General features: G+C 42.8%; 1 protein-coding gene across 1 annotated transcript; it reads right to left on the reverse strand.

Annotated features, from left to right (window-relative positions):
• Positions 1–1,724: 1,724 nt before the first annotated feature.
• HMGB1 (high mobility group box 1) lies at positions 1,725–11,535 on the reverse strand. The gene is made up of 5 exons (XM_081860809.1): positions 11,376–11,535; positions 5,760–5,921; positions 5,436–5,581; positions 5,044–5,218; positions 1,725–3,653 (listed from the first exon to the last, which is right to left on the reverse strand). The coding sequence occupies exons 2-5, from the start codon at positions 5,907–5,909 to the stop codon at positions 3,471–3,473; spliced, it is 654 nt and encodes a 217-aa protein (XP_081716935.1). The 5' UTR covers positions 5,910–5,921; positions 11,376–11,535; the 3' UTR covers positions 1,725–3,470.
• Positions 11,536–17,949: the final 6,414 nt, after the last annotated feature.

The raw sequence follows: 17,949 nt of genomic DNA on the forward strand, positions 1-17,949 counted from the left end.
AGGCTCCCTGTTACTGCCTTGTACATGCATGTCCCCTGTTCTGTAGGCAAGAAGCAAAAATTAAATTTAGGAGATGGATTAGAAGCTTGGGAATTACGAAGTCTGAGGCATTTCATAAATCTTGCGGTCCTCCCAATTCTCGCTGGACACAGCAAGTCTTTTAAAATGGGCACCCTGCGAGAGGCCAAAATTTGGCATGAGAGGGATCTTTCCAATGATGGATCCTCTCAAACCGCCCCCCCTTTCCACTTTGTTAAAAATTACCTAAATCAGGCTACTGCTTGAATAGGTATCTGCATGGAGTGCCTGTCTCACACATTACATTAGGTGTGTGGCATGGAGGGCCTAGCACCTACCCCTCAATCAAGCAAAGATTTTTGCTACTCAGGTGTCTGGGACTAAGGTTTCAGATAGCAGACCTTACAGTTCTGAAACATTAAACAAATCAATCCATTATAAATGGGAGCGTGTCATCAAAAAATACTTGTACACTAGATTTTGGTGCTTCTTAAGAAAAACAGGTTTTTGCTAGGTTGCCTTTGTAATCCCCATTTTTAAATGCCCAAAATCTCATTTTTTTTCAAAACTTGGCCTCAAAATACTTTGGCAAGCAAGTCTGAAAACCAGTTATAAAGGTTTGCTTTAACATACACCAGGCCTGTCCAACAGGTTGATCGCAATCTACCAGTCGATTGCAGGATGTCCCTGGTTGATTGTGGGATCCAGATGCCCACCCCCCAAAACAGCTCAACAACTCTGGTCAACCCAATAGGGTAGATCACTGCCAATTTTTTTTTTATAGTGGGAGTAGATCGTAGTCTCTTGGAAGTTGGGACAGCCCTGTCATGCACAATGCGAGTCCTGAAGCAAACTGAGAAAGATATGCAAACATTTCCAAGAGCAGTATCTGGCCTGAAGCATTTCAAAGTTATTTGGAGCTAAGCAACTCAGTAAATTCCAGAAGGTGGAAGTCCATCTTCAAAAACAGAGGACACCAGCACTCATCCTCGCCCAAAAAGTACTGTATATGTCTTACCAGGATGCAGTTCTTGCTCCCTATCCTGTTGAGGACTAAAACTTTATTGCATGGACCTGTGCAGACATCAGCTATTCTCTCCTTTCATTTCAAGGATTTGCAATGTGTCTATTAGCAGCTTTCCTAACTTTATGAAAAGTAACATTACATTTACAGAAAGCCTAGATGATTTACTGTACCACTCATTTACACTGCTTTGCAAATTATGGGCCGTATCCAACCAAGTTGTCCCAGTGGCACAAGAACCTGGAACTGTCTCTTTTCTCCCTGCACACTCCCAAAACTGTTCTGCATCAGGTTTGGAGGTCACGCAGAGGGGAAAGGGATTGGTTGTACAGGTGAAAACATAGCTTTGTTGAAGACAACTCCAGGTCTACATTTGGCAAGCAAAACTGCTGTTTGTTACTGTGGCCCCGATTCTAATGTAAAGGAAGTTACAGTTCCCCACCTCTTGCTACCCCCAGCACATCCCAAAAAGCCTCTGGAGTATTGGAGGGGCATCCAAAACAATGTAGGATGGGGACATTGCCTAGAATTTGGCATGGATCCTAAGTTAGCTTTGTATTTCAGCCCATAACCAATTACCTTGAAGTGCAATTTACTGAATTGCCATTATTTAACAACAAATTTGAAGTATTTAACTGTAAAGAGAAATAATATTTAAAATAAACTCATTTAACTAAATATATAAAACCTCTGTAATTATTGTTTTATTAGTATCAACCAGGAAATCAGATGTTCAGTATTCTCCTGAGGTTATACATAAACAAATGCAAAATTGAAGAATCGTAAAAGTCAAAATCGTATAACAAAACAATACTCCATCAAAAAAGTGTGTAAAGTTACAAGAATGCTATCTTTAAACACTGGCACATGAGAACCATAATTTTTAACTACAGAATTGCCAATCAGTTCCCAAATTAGTCCGCAGGTAAATGTGAAGAGAGTTAATAATTGCCAGCACTTTTACTGAATGTGCACAAACTTTTAACTTTGGTTTTCAAAGCAACCTATATTTTATCAAATCAGAGGTCATTGGAATACCATGTTACATCTCACACCTATATGGGGGAAAAGTAATTTCCCTATACAGCTAATTTTAACTTACAAAATGGGCAAATATCAAGAATGCATTATAAAAAGACTAACAGAAAAAGATACATCTCATCTGACTTTTGAGACAATATAAAATTTTGAAAATGGGATAGTCTAGGACTACTATGGTTATGAAAGCATGAATTCATACAGATTGAACAATGGTACCACTTATAGAAAACATTAGCAAAGTAAAATATTTCCCTGTGGGACATTTACTACCAGGAGAGGTCATTGTATAAAGCCCACAACTATTACTTGACATGGTATCCTAAAAGGATTACAGTAATTTTAGCATTTGACATTACCTGCTTAGGTAGGGTACACTCACCTCTGTATTCAGGTATTTGCAAATACAACTCTCATTATGGCCAATGGAGTCACATATGTAAATCCCTCACAGCTCAAAATGAAAATATACTCTCAGTGGTCCTCCAAGGACACAAATTTGAAGTTATTTTCCCCTGGAATTATTCCATGCTACTGAACTGAATTCTATATTCCTCAGCCCTCAGAAACTGGTAAATTTACACAAATCAGTAGAATATTGTATGTAAGCAAAAGCTGAGCAAATACAGATTGGCTAAGAACAGGGTTCTCAAAAAAAGAAAAAGAAAAGTGGCCTCTTATATGAAGGGAAAAAACACACACAATGCTTTGCATATGCCTGTATATATTTCCTACCCTATCATGATTATCTAGGGCGTAGATCAAAGCTCTTGTATCAGCTTATAGGAATGAAGAAACAAAAATGCCATTTTTATGTGATCCCCAAAGGGCATAACAGAGAGAATATGCTTTCCAGAAAGAAAGACTTTACAAGGGCATCTATTAAAAGGACAACAATACTAATTTAAAAAAAAATGTATTTACTTAGAAGCAATCAGAATGTCAACAGCTACATTTTTTTTTCTTTTTTGCAATTACAGAGTGGTATTTAAGTTAACAGATCAACTATTATTTTTTTGATGCAGACAACTGATGAAAATGAGTAACCAACTACATCTGCAAGTATAACTAATTTGTGCTGTGCACCAACAAGGAACCTGCTTTAAACTTTCATGCCAATTTACAACCCCCTCACTGTACTAGGCAAGGTTAGCGGCCACTGAGATACCACTGAAGGACAGGGCTACCCAAAGACACGTCCGGTAGTGTGTTAACTATACAAAAAAAGAGAGAGAAAGAAAGAAAAAAGAAGAAAAAGAGAGAGACACTGTACATTTTAAAAACAAATCTTACACAGCTTTATGTTTAATTTTTTTTTCTCTTTAAAAGGAGTGAGTTGTGTACAGGGGGGTTAAATGCTTTTATAGACAAGAACTGATCTAAAAGAGGGTTATTCATCATCATCCTCTTCTTCCTCATCCTCCTCCTCGTCCTCATCTTCATCCTCTTCATCATCATCCTCGTCGTCATCATCGTCTTCCTCCTCCTTCTTTTTCTTGCTTTTCTCAGGCTTAGGTGGAGCTAGCTTTTTGGCTACCTCAGGCTTCCCCTTAGCTCTGTATGCAGCAACATCCTTAGGAGAAGCAGAGAAAGTTTGGCTACTTGACACAGAGGGAAGGGAATACCACTTAAATGAAAATGCACAGGAATCTATATTTGACAGAATTGTAATTCATAACATAGAGCCTATTCAGATGACTGTCTAAGATTTGTACTACTGCAGTTCAGTACAGCAGTACACTCAGTCAAGAATTCTAATACTTTATTGATAAATTTCATGCACTTCAATTAATGAGTAGACAGTGCCACCTTCAGCATGCAATAAGTTTCTCTTTTTGACTTGCACATAACACTTAATACAGCAAGCCTCAATAAACTCAATATCAAGCTTACATTAAAAAAAGTAAGTATAGGATTTCAAACAAATTTTTGTTCTCATTTCCCTACCTGTCCAAAATGATCAGGGTTTTTTTACCCATCTTGCTGCTGTACATCCATGGCTCATAGAGTTGTGCCATTAGCTAGATCTTCCTCAGTACCACACTGACAGAGTATCTACACCATGGCTTAATTAATTCTCTCAATTATGAGTGGCTTAATATATTATTATACTATGCTCTGTTACAAAGAACACCAGAGCACAAAATGCAAACGATCAAGTGTAAAGGCTGTGCAGTCAGTGGGTACTCTTTTAAAATTCAGAAGCAGCAGCCTGATCTTTCTTTGGTCATTATTTCTAAATATTTTATTAGATTAGCACCTGCATAATCTTGCAGGCATGTCCCCTTCACATTTGGTTTTGCAAGCTTGGTATCTTTCTTGTACATGGTCATCCCTCTTCCAAGGCAAAGTAAGTACATGAAAGTGACCTGAGAGTCTGACCATCTTATTTTGTTCACAAGCTATGCTGAATTTGTCAAAAAAACAAACAAACCACTTGTCTGTTAATATTCCTCAACCATTAAAAATAAAGAAAGCAATGTACTGGCTACAATATTAGCCACTATTAGGAGTGATACACTCCCCCCCCCAAACTATAGCAATTAATACACATGCTCCAAATAAAAGCACGTTATTAGTGATTACATTTAGTTCACATAGCCTACAAGTTTCTTTTCTTTTTAAATTAAGCAACACTTTCATCAGATCTTTTTAGTATTTTAGCTCCAAAGAACAGTTACTTGGAAATATATTCCACAGATGGATGTTTTTGTTTATAATACCCAATGTTCTTAGTTTCAATAGAGATTGCTGGTACCATTTAACATTCCAGAGAAAATGCAAGCATGCGTATGGCTCCATTCCTTTTAACATTAATTTCCTATGAGTGACATCCAATTTTAACCATACTCGAGTTCACTCAAATTTCAACAGGTCTACTATGACCAACACTGTACATCACCCAATATATTTAATGACAACAACAAATATTTGAATGGCGAAAGAGGCTATCTGGAGTTTACCTTTTCATACTTCTCCTTCAGTTTGGATGCCTTCTTTTCAAAAGGTTGCTTATCATTTGCGGAAGTATTATTCCACATCTCTCCGAGTTTCTTTGCAACATCCCCAATAGAGAGGCCAGGGTGTTCTCCTTTGATTTTTGGACGATACTCAGAGCAGAACAAGAAAAATGCTGAGCTGAAAATTAAATTATAAACACTTGAAACATAAAGGTTAGAACTACTGAACTATGTACAGCAAGGTGAGAACCTTTACTATGTATTGCAAAGCGATATAACAGAACAGACCTATCCATATTTATAAAAAAAGTGAAATTTCTGCCTCCCCACCATTCATCTATCACTCTTTTGGATGTCTATCAGCGCAATGCATGTTAGCCATAAAAGCTACTCACGGAGGCCTCTTTGGTGCATTTGGGTCCTTGAATTTCTTTTTCGTCTCTCCTTTAGGTGGTATGTAACTTTCCATTTCTCTTTCATAACGAACTTTGTCAGCTCGTGCCATATCTTCAAACTTTCCTTTCTCTTTAGCAGACATAGTCTATAAAAATAATTCAGTATGCATCCTCAGCTCAAGATTATACCCAATTCCATTCTAAATTTGTAAACTTTATTAGTGAGTATGTTTTCTATTCCTAAGAAACAGCTACATGCAAATTGCATTTATTTGGGTATTTAAAGTATTACTATTAAAACAAAAAACAATAACAACAACTTACCTTCCACCGTTCTGAACATTTTTTTGAGAACTCTGAAAAGTTCACTGAAGCATCTGGGTGTTTCTTCTTGTGCTCTTCTCGGCAAGTTTGCACAAAGTAGGCATATGAGGACATTTTGCCTCTTGGCTTTTTAGGATCACCTTTGCCCATTTTGGATGATTTCTGAAAGACAAAGTAGAAACATTTGAGAACTATTGGGGCTTCCATACAGTAGACTAAGAAAAAGAAGACGATTAAAAACTGCTTAAACTACCAGTCTGAGCCATTTCCCTTAATACTTTAAAGCTACATTCTTGGACAACTATCTAGGCAACCAAATAGTTGCACATCAGTGTCCCAGATAGCATGTCACTTTAAACCATTGCTTGCTCTTGACTTACCATTCATGATTTGCTAGGGAGAAATGAACCACAAGCACTGATTTGCAAGGTTTATTTTTGGCTTACCACTCGTGGTTACTTTGGCTGTTTGTTCACTTTGAAGTTTAAAGGGATTTGCAAACCAGGCAACTGGTTACAAATCTGTATAAAATGCAGAACATGTTGCTATAAGATGACTTTTAATTATTATGCAGTCCTCCATCTCAACATCAGGCAAACTCCTGATGGAACTCCTGATATAAGAAAAGGTATACTAGTACATCCCCTGAACACTAAATTTACCTTTACCCAACTGCAACTGTCTTTCATACAAGCAACTATTAATTCTATGAAGTTCTGCTAGAACTGCAGAAAACTGATACCAAATTATAGGCAAAAATGTTTTCAATTACTGTTCTGAGAGAAAAGCACTAAATATTGTGAATCCTCTCGATTCGAATCACCCTTTTAAGCTATTTTTCAAAGCACATTTGATTTAGTCTATAACCTCAATAAAAAAATTCTTGTATTCAGCAGTGGCATATGTACAGCTACCTAAACTTAATGGTAGGCACAGTCTGCTTTGACAAGAATAACAACCTGTTTGGCATTGATAAGAGACTTGATAACTAGTCTTCCCTAGCACTGCAAGGCTAACCTAAGACAGAAGAGATCACTCCACTTGCACATCAGGTACAGTGGTACCAAAGGGTAAGTACTCAATTCGTTCTGGAGGTCCGTTCTTAACCTGAAACTGTTCTTAACCTGAAGCACCACTTTAGCTAATGGGGCCTCCTGCACCGCCGGAGCCCGATTTCTGTTCTCATCCTGAAGCAAAGTTCTTAACCCGAGGTACTATTTCTGGGTTAGCGGAGTCTGTAACCTGAAGTGTATGTAACCTGAGGTACCACTGTACTAGATCTGGAGTTCCAAACTCTGAAAAATCATTTCATGTACATGCAGTGTTCAAAATTAGTGACTGGTAACCTGCCTTTTGCGACTGGATGGAGATGTTCAGGAGCCACCCTTAGCACCTAGCATTTCCACTTGCCTGGCTGCAGTCAGTTGGTCTGCCTGGCACACCAGCAGCAAAAGAAGCATGTCTTTTGCTACTGCACTACCCATGCCAAAGACCTGATTTGCCCAGCAGCAAAAGACACACCATTTTTTCTTTTTACTCCTGTGCACATTTTTATTTTTTTTTGCTCCTGCGCTATTCTGCAAATCCCTTGATTCGCCTGACAGCTTTTTCTTTTTCTGTGGGGCTGCCTGGTCTCATAGCGGGGCAGCAATTTTTTTAAAAGGTGCCTAGACATTTTGTTTTGGCACCCACAACACAGGGCCTAGGAGCCACATGGCTCCTAGCATTCCTATCCCAGTTTCTAACACTGTGTACATGGGACCCAGTACATAAAAGGAGATCTACGCACATTGAGCACTACTACACACTAAGGTTATGCTTGCTAGACTGGGGTATTTAGCTACAAATACCAATATAAAGAGTACAAAAAAATTAAAGAGTCTGCTTTATTATAGGATGCGCTTTCATGCACAATAGCTGCTTCATCATCTGATGTGGGCTTGTGCCTTCAAAAGCACATATTGCAAAAGGGCATGAGATTTGCAGAAGATGCTATGAGAACCAGACATGGCCCAGTGACTTTTAGAACTGTGGACAGATTTGGTGGACACTGTATACTTGGGCTGCCAAAAAGCTTTTAACAAACTGCCTCATTAAAGGTTCCTGAGTAAACCTAGCCTTGGCATAAGAAGGGAGGTCCCTTTATGGATCAATAATTGGCTAACAAACCAGGAAGCAAAAAACTGGACATTTCTCACAATAGAGAGAAAAAAAAAAAAAAAGGAAGGGAAGGGAAGGGAAGGGAAGGGAAGGAAAGGAAAGGGAGAGAGATCCCTCAAGAATCTGTATGGGAACCAGATACTTTTAAATTTGTTCAAAAATTATCTGGACTTAGCAAACTTGGCCATCACTGCTAACAGCCCAAAATTATTGAGAGTGGAAAACCAAAAAGGAACTGTGAAGATCTCAAAAAAACTCTCCAAAATTGAGGAATGGGCAATGAGATAGCAAATGTGGTTCAGTGTAAGCATATGTAAAATTATGTACATCGGTGCATGTTATAATCATTAGGAAAAGGACTGAAAATAAAACTGCTACTATTGCAACGTCATTATGCAAATCTATGGTAAAACCACAATTGGAATGCTGTGTATGGTTCTGATCTCCATGGGGAAAGGTTACAACCTAAGGGCTTTTTATTTTGGAAAAAAGCAACTAAAGGGAGACATGACCATTTTGTGCATATCCAATTGACACACAACTGATGAATGGGTCCTTTTGGACCCAGAAGAGGCCAGAATGGGGGCGGAGCATGCGAAATGGTTCCCACCTGTACTACAAACTGGCGTCATTCAATAGTCAAATGGTGGGAGATTTGGAGAAATGAAAGTACTTCTTCACAAAGCGTATTGCTCAATTACGGAATCTGTGTCCACAAGATGTGCTGATGGCCACCAATTGTGACAAATTCTTGACAAATGGAATTAGACGAATTCGTGAAGGGAAGACTATCAAGGGCTACAAATTATAACAGCTATTTCTCTCACAGCAATAGAATCATATAATTGTAGAGTTGGAAGGGGCACTGAGGACCATCTAGTCCAACCCTCTGCAACACAGGAATATGCAGTTGTCAAACCTGCTTGCTGGCTCCAGAATGAGACACAGCATGCCTCTGAATACCGGTTGCAGGAGAGGGCTACTGCCTTGATGTCCCGCTTGTGGGCTGGCTACTGTGGGAAAGTATGCTGTATAAGTTAGGCCTTTGATCTGATCCAAAAGGGCTCTTCCCATGTTCTTACTTTTTCAGATTAAGTCCTACAGTTTTCATATTTGTGCTGACACTTTCTTTCTGAGAAGTAACGATTCCTAGTACAGACCAGGGTTTTCTTAAAGTTCTTCATGACTGTTGAAGAAAGTACTTCTCTACTCCAGTTTGCACAACTTGACTAGGGAAATGTGCACAGCTCTAACTGGCATTGCCACAGAAAGGCATAATTTCCTATCAGTCTGGCATGCAGAGAGAAAAAGATTTGTGTTCTCTGACTAAACATGTCCGGTCTAAAGTTTCTGTCAAGTAAACAACACTTAAAAGCCAGGAGCTGCTGGTGTCTACAATGGAGCCTGGGTCTGAAAATGCACTCTCAGAATTAAGACACGAGGCTGCTAGGGCTTAACTTAATAATTAAAACAACAGAAAAAGGAACTTGAGGGACTTATAGATTTAAAGCGTGATATAAAATGTACCTCTGAAAATGTAATTCACAAGTGATATTTAAAATGCTCCGTCCACTGCTGAACCCTTCCTACATTACAGGGTAATGTGAAGAAAAAAAATCACTTCAACCATAAAAACTGAATTTTATAAATATTTTAATTTACCCCCTTTCACATAGCCATGTATTAATTATGAAGGGGATAATTTGTGGAAGGGGAAAGAAAGGTTTTTCGTGAGGTGAGGGTTAAAAAAAACACCCCAAAAACCTCAAGCCCACCCCACAGATATAAAAATGATCAAGGCGCAGTTTTTTCGAGCTCGTCGCGTTAAATTGCATTCCCCTCTTAGAAACTACGCTGCCAGCTCACTCAGGCTCCAAGGACGGCGCCCGACAATAAATATAGCTGCAGCTGTAGAGCTTTGGGATTCTTCTCGGTGCGCCTTAATCTACACGAACGAGCCGGGAAAGCGAGCGAGAGAGGGAGGGAAGTAGGGAGGACTCATAAATGGCGCAGGCTGCTGCCTAAGAAGGTCACCACCGGCAGCGGCGGCGGCGGCAGATCTCCTTCCATTTTGTGCGCCCGCCTTGCTGATGAGAGAAAGTCCCCTCGAAATGCGCGTGGCGGGCGCTCAGCCGAGGCGGGGAGGCCGCGCTCTCGCCGGGCGCGCGGGGCCCGGGGTCGCCTCTTGCCCGCGCGGCGGCAATGGCAAGCGGCAAGCGCTCCTTTTGCATGGGCTCCCGCGGCAGCCGAGCAGGAAGCGAAGCCGCTTCTCGGAATGGCCGCTGCTCATAGAGAATATGGCTCCTTCCTTCCCTTTGTGTGTGTGTGTGTGCGCGCGTGTGCCTGGTGCGCTCTGTACTCTGGCGCACACACTCAGCCATTACAGGCAATGAGGCGCGGGGGGGGGACCGTCTCGTTTCCACTGAGAGCTGCCAGAAGGGCCCCCCCTTTCCAAAACCTCCCCCCTTAAAATATATATATATATATTGAACCCGGACTCGGGCTTTTAAACGGTCGCCTGCGGAGCTCTCCCCTCTCCGTCGCCCAGGGATAAAAGGCGCCTTGGAAAAAGTTCCCCTGAACTGCGCCCCCGCCCGCCCGCCCGTGCGCGCGCGCGCCTCCCCCTGCCTGCCTTGTTTCCTCCCCCCTCCTCCTCCTCCTCTCCCTCTGCCTCCACTTACACACGGCTCTCGTCAGCCATGTTACAGCAAGCGCAGCTCCCGAGGTGATTTATCGCCCCGAGGCCAACAACGCCCAGAGACACTCCCGGGGATTCGCGGGGCTCCCCACAATGAGGGAAAGGGGGTCGGGGAGAAAGCCAGGCAGAGAAAGGAGGACACGACACCCCCGTTTCCCCCCCCCACACCCCTTCACACAAACACACTCGAGCCCAGCCCCGCGATGCGAAGTCCGTCTCCCCACACGGCTCTCTCACACATTACATAGAGAGACGGCTCTGCTGCAATGGCTCTATCGCCCGTGCTATGTAAGCAGCTTATTAGCACTCAAGACCGCTTCCCTCCGCCGCCGCCGCCGCCGCCGCCCCCCGCCTCAGCCGAGACCCCCGCCCCATTTCCACGGGTTTAAAGAGACGAGCCCGGCCGCGATTATCCGGGCAGGAGAGGAAAGGCGCTTTCCCGGCATTTGTGGGTCCCCTTCAACCACTTCTCAAAACTCCCCACTTTTGGTGTGGATCTGGGGCTTTTTTCCCCGACCCCCCCCCCGCCTTTTAAAGAGCAGCTCGGTGTTTTCCTGCCCCCCCTCCTCCCCGGTGCTGAGGGAAGTGTGGTTTCCCTGCCTAAATCCCCCCTTTGTGTGTCTCGTGAGGGCTAATCCTGCCCCCCTCGCACCCCCAAAAGACTACGCCGTCCGCCCCCCAACCCCCACAGAGGCTCGGGAGTTTCGGCTTCCCCCCCAGCCAGCCGGCGGACCCCCCACCCCCCGCAGGATACTCACCCCGTGACAAGGATCTCGGTTCACACACGCCACAAACACACGCGCGCCGGCCACCGAGGCTGCCTGGATCTCGTATGTAGTCCAATTCACTGCAATGGCTGAGAGCTGGATCGATACGCAGCCTCCTCACTCTCTCAGCGCTGGTAACATTACTCTCAACACAGGGCTCTTTCTATTGGCTGCCGCCGAGGCAGGAGCTGCGCTGGTTGGAGGAACGCCTTCCATTGTCCTGACCAGAGGAGGCTGCCGGTTGGACGCGGCGGGGAACACGTCACCGGGGATTGAAAGGGCGCGCAAATATAAAACTGGCTGAGAGGGAGAAGGCTGAGGCGGGATGTACAGCTCTGAAGCTGAAACTAGTGCTGTACTGCGGTGTATGAAGAGAGCAGCTCATAGGCAATAGCATAAGTCTCAGCAGAGGCAAAAGGAGCTTCGTTCCCTTAGGTACACGGTCATCCCCATCCCCAAATAAGCACCCCCACAGCCTGTATAAAGGGTCCTAAAACTTCACCATACACCTACCTAGTCCCTGCTGTTTAAGGCAGGAAAAAAGCAAGCACTTCTTAAAGGTACTTCCCTTATATTCACTGTAATTAATTGGCCCGTAGATCTGAAACACACACGTGTCAACTATATATACATTCCATATTATATCCCAGCAGGTAAAAAATGCAGCACAATAGACCCATAAGAAATAGTCCCATTTTCTATATGAATAAACTGAGGTCCAAGGAGACTAATGCACTCATCAGAAAGAGACTTATATAAATTTAATACACATTATTCCTCTAAATACATTTTCTTCATTCTTTTTACACACTCATTTTACAAGAATACCCCACAGCAAGCTTTTACAATGAAGTGAACTGTAAGTATGATGTGAACACACAGGAAACATTGTCTGAATTTTATAGGACATTCATAATCGGATCCTGCTTGTCCGATATCACAAATCAGCTATTTATGATAATGTTCATAGTTAAACTACAGAATTTCCATAGTAATATATTGTAAGCCAGTATTTTTAATCAAGATTAACACTACTGCCCAACAGTAGAACTGCAGCTACAGCTTATTCCACATTCACTTGCTAGTCTTTCCACTATCTTTAAAAAAAGACATACACAAGTCTGTGCCTTTCACAGACACAAGAGAACGTGAGTAGGCAGCATTCTATCCAATTCTTCAGTAAGAAGCAAAATAGCAGGCATTAAAAACATTTTGCTATATTAAAATACAAGCCATATTTTGGTTTTGCCATTTCCCACTGTTATGATAGGGTTTCAATACACCTTGAAGGACAGCCCACCTCAAGTTACTGTCTATGGGGCTATACTCAATACGTTACTTCCAATTATCCAAAGCTCTAAATACAGTACTAGTCAACAGTTTAACATTTTACTTTTAACTATACTACCATTGGTTCACCCTGGCTCCTGTGTGAAAAATAAAACATAATATTTCAAAGCTAATCACTATGTATAATATCCTAACTGTATGCAGAATTTTTATGCTAGCACCCCACATTCATAGGAACTAGTAGTGATATTAGGGACTTTCTATGCAATTGGGGCAATATAAAACATTACAATCCCTGTATGGAATGGGTTTAGCAAATGTTTAGCAAATCCAATACAGTATTGAGAACTTGTCCTTCAGCTAAAAGTTAGTGATAGAAATAACACATATTTTTAAATTTAATTTATACTTCTAGCTTATCCTTTACCAAAGGGTCCAAGGGCAGGTTATAAAAACATTGCAATTAAAACAAGTACAGTTTACATTATTAGTCACTATTATTTATTATTATATTTATTAAACCACCCAGTAACAGAAAGTTTTCTGTGCGATAAATAGGCTTTTGAATGCCAAAGCTGAATCTGAGGTTGCTCTTTTACAAACAGTGGTTCCATACCTTTAAAAACAGGACAGGCAGAAATCCACCAGGTGCAGCATCACCATCTTCACTGAAAGTAAAGCTTTGTGCTTCTTAGTATCTGTGGCCCTGTGCTCAAATGCTGCTTGCTGGTTCCTCACAGGCATCTGGTTGGCCACTGTGAGAATAGGAAGCCGGACTAGATGGGCCATTGGTCTGATCCATGAGGCTCTTCCTATGTTCTTATGTAATGCTTAGGTTTGCTACAACACTTTCGTAACTTACATACACCTGTTGCGTTGTGAGGTGAGCTCTTTTCAATAATAAGTCAGAGCTGGATATGCTGGGCCTTCCAGAATGGTTTTTCAACAACCTGCTGCAGTAGCCTCAAATTAAATGTGGTTTACTTCCATGTACAGAAAAGGCAGTCAAAATGGTTCAACTCAGAAAGCATCAGGGCTCAGTCTAGTAGTATAACACTAGCTCATGCTTGGAAAGCCCCAACATGTGCTCTTAGCTCTCTGGCCCTATTTTATGGCAAGACTGAGAAATCTCTATAATTTATCAGAAATCTTTTTCAAAATGTCTAAGATCACATACTATTTCCATTTGTTGTGGAGACTGTTCTCATTCTAAGCTTCTGCTCTCTCATTAAATGGAATTCTAGATAAGGAAACACCTCCTATACATTTTAAGTCCATAGTCGACGATGCTAGACTTTATGGAAATCCAGATGCCGGGAAATGAGTCAGTAGCAGAACAGAGTGCTGGTACTGCTTTTAATCTGAGAGAATGTTACTTTGTAAACCAAATTGGATTATACAATCTGCACCATTTAAACTAAACTAAAGCCTGCAAACTGGCATGTCCACATAGACGCAGGAACAGTGTGGAACAGTGTTACAGCTAGCATTTTATTTAGAAGTTTTAATTTACGGTAATTTAGTAAGGGTTATATGCTCCTTTCCACTATAGCCAGAACATTTAAAACAGAGAAGGGAATACAAGCAAGCAGTAGTTCACACCAATAAAATACACTTCAGCAAATAGTAAGCAGTGTTGATAGCTTGGGCAAACCAAACTGACTTTTGCCTGGAGTCCAAAGGAGAATAATGGTGACACTGGGCAATGTGGTTTAGTAGTTACAGTACTGGATGGGGACCTGGAAAGGGTTCGACTCCCCTCTCAGCCATGAAACTCACTGGATGACCTTGAGCCACTCGCTGCCTCTCAGCCTAACCTGCCTCACGGGGTTGTTGTGGGGATTAAATAAGGGGGAGAACCATGTACGCTACCTTGAGCTTGTCAAGAGAAAAAGGTGGGATATAAATCCAATTAAATAAATTAATAACATTCCTTGGGTGGGAGTTCTACAACTCCCAATGAAAGACAAGGCCTTCTTTCTGGTTGCCATCAGCCAACCCTATGGCCAGAAGTATACCTAGGCTCCCTTGGGCAGTTGGCAGGCACCAGTACTGGTGCCCCCCATCCCTTGCATGACCGGATTCCTCCGCCCAGGCGAGCCTGTGCACCTTGCCCAGGCACCCAGAACAGTGAAAGAGTGGCCTGGGAAGCATGCATGGAGAGCCATGAGTTTTATACCCACCCACACCAGACTGCATGCCCCTAGTAGACACCAACCTGGTCAACCCCTAGGTATGCTATTGCCTACGACAGCACCTAAAGAATGACTTCTGATGCACATCTCAGTCACTAGGCTGGCATGCATATATCTGTCTGTGTGTGAGAGAGAGAGAGAGAGAAACTGCTTTTCATATATTTTAGCCTTACAGAGGGGGGGGGGGCTGTTATCAAGTCAAGTCCCAGGTAGCAGCTGGGCTGCTGTGTTTTGAACCAAGTAAAGTTTGAAAAAGATCATGTAAAGGCAGCCCTGCAGATAATCCATTAGTTAAAACACGGAGCCAATGTGGTTCCCTCCAGATGTTGTTGCACACCAACTACCAACAGCCCCTGCTCCAAATGGCCATTGGAGTTAAGCCTTCATTCTTCAGACATGCCCTCAAAAAAAAGGTCCCCCTTGAAATAGCACCCCGTTCAGGAAATATCTAAAATAGAATCCTCCCCCCCCCCCCAAGGCTAATTGCAGCAGGAGAGGCTGTGTGTGGAGGGGACACCGCAGGACAAATTGAATGGCTCTGGGGTGCAGCAGAGTTGATTTACCCTGAACTTCTCACACATCCTGACTTGCTATTGGTGACCTAAACCTCCGTCTGCCTCATGAGGCAATGGAGGCTGACAACCTTCTGTCTCGGGAGACAACGGAGTACACCTTTGGAGATGAAGTCAAACCATTGGAGAGTTACAGCACCTGCTGTGGCTGTAGAGGCTGATATGGGAGAGATGTTTTGTTGCAGCTGAGGAAGGTGAAGGCATCAGGTTGTGCTGCTGCAAATGCGTCATGGTGTTTCTTCTCTTTGTGCTCGCCCCAGCTGTCACTCCTCCTCTGGTCACTGCTGTGGATGCACAACCTGTTTGCCTGTCTCTAGGCACTGTGGTCTGTAAGAGATTCCCACATGGCGGGATTGATGTTGCCAGCCTTCATGTCATGTTTGCAGACATCTTTGCAGTGCAGAGTTGGTCTCATTTCGATCGTCTGAGTTCTGCTTTGCCCAGTTTCACTTAGGCAACCTGCCTTTCTGACATATTCACTGCAGGACGAATGACACTCACCATTTTGAGCACTGTGCACATTAGAGAAACACTTGACTCTCCTAATTCCTCCCACATGTGAGACCCCATGCTTTCTTGCCCAGCAAAGTCTTGTGTTGAGTTAGGTGCACAAAGGACAAATACACATACATATCTATCTATTAAAAATATATTAAAAAATAAATAAAATAAAATATTTCTGTCTATCACAATCCTCAGAAACGACATATTCTAGAAAGGCAGCCACGTTGGTATGTTATAGCACCTTAAAAACTAACCTATGTGTGCATTGTGTCATAAGCTTGCATTGATAAGAACCAACAAGAGCAGCATTCAGAAGCCAGTGGGAGAATGTTCAGCTTTCCAGGACACAGTTTCTGACTCTAAGTCACCTTACTTCAGCCATAAAAAGGCAGTAGGAGTGTCAACTGGGTGAACTAGAATTAATTAGCAAATTTTATTCCCATCTATTAAATTTGGACTTAATCAGAACGGTGGATGAATAAAACCCACAGTTCTGATTAAGTCTGAATGAAGCAGCATGCTACTACGGGCATTAAATTAGTATATCAAATTAGGATTATGTAGCTAGAAAGCTGGCATTATCACCAATGATGGCTATTGGAATGGACTACTGTTTTTATCTTTTATAAATTTGGGTCCTGAACAGAAATGCCACAGGCTGACTGCAATTTCATCTCTTAGTACTGGTGGGAGGTGGTGGGGACAGTCCAAATGGAGCAGGCCCCAATGCTGTTTTGCCTGCCTCACCACTCTCTCACAGGTGTCCCTTGGCCCTATGGGAGAGAGGGGGCAGTTCAACTGGAGCAGGCCCCAATTTTATCCCTGCTTCCCCTACTCTCCCTGTCACTCCCACAGGGAATATGGTGTCTATTGGCCCTGTGGAGGAGAGGGGGTGATCCAACTGGAGCAGGGAAGAGAGGGGGCAATCCAATTGTCCCTACCTATCTCCCTATCTCCCACCTTCCCTCTCCCTCACATACAGCATGTAGTGTCTGCCCGCATGGGGGGAGGGTGGCAGAGGAGACAGTCTGAGCAGAGTAGCCCTTCTTGTTGTCCTTGCCTCCACTGCCTTCCTAAATGACAGACAGGGTAATTATAGGTGGGGCACTATGTATAAGTTTACCTTGGGTCCTCACTCTGCACTCAGCTCTCACCTGTGGCTCCTAGAAGCTGTCAGCATGTGACAGCGGCCACATCCCAGGAACAGCTTCAACTGGCCAGCTAAACCAGGTAAAGGTAGCCAATGGGTCTCAAACAGTGTTAGAAACTCAGATAGATAAGCTAAACGGCACCTTAAATCTAGGTTACGGTTGCCTAACAGAATGTCTAGGCACCATTTCTTTTAAAAAACTATTATTACTATTATTATTATTTCTGTACCACTTTACATTTTAAAGAAAACATCTCAAGGTGTTCAACAACACATTAAAACATCCAATAAAACTATCCAGAATAAAACAAATTCAAGCGCCCAGGGAAATATTTCAGATCCTTCTCTAAGGGACATTCTGCTTTCCCTATATTTATTTACTGACTTAATTTATAAAGCTGCTCCAGAGCAGAAGTACTCTAGGAAGCCAGTGTGGTGCAGTGGTTTAGAGTGTCGGACTAGGACCTGGGGGGGGGTCTGGGTTCAAATCACCAGTCTTGAGGCTCACCAGGTGACCTTGGAGTCAGTCACAGCCTCTTCATTTACCTCATGGGGGTTTTGTAGGGATTAACTGAACCGTGGAGAACCGTGGACTCCTTGGAGAAAAAGATGGGATATAAATGCAATAAATAAACTCTTCTGCTGACCCCCTTAAGCAAGCTGAAGGGACCACCCAGATGGAGATGTTCATTGCCAACCTGGCATCCAGAGATCTCCAGAAGGTCGCAACTGGATCGGCACCAGTCGCAAAATATGCCTGGTGCATGGGGATTTTGAACACTTACCTAAGCCCCCTGCCCCTACTCTGACTACAGCCTGAGGGCCCCCCACCCAATCCCCCCCAGGCCTTTACC

Source organism: Podarcis erhardii (genome assembly GCF_964252035.2).
Source record: "Podarcis erhardii genome assembly, chromosome: 4".
Lineage (NCBI taxonomy): Eukaryota > Metazoa > Chordata > Lepidosauria > Squamata > Lacertidae > Podarcis > Podarcis erhardii.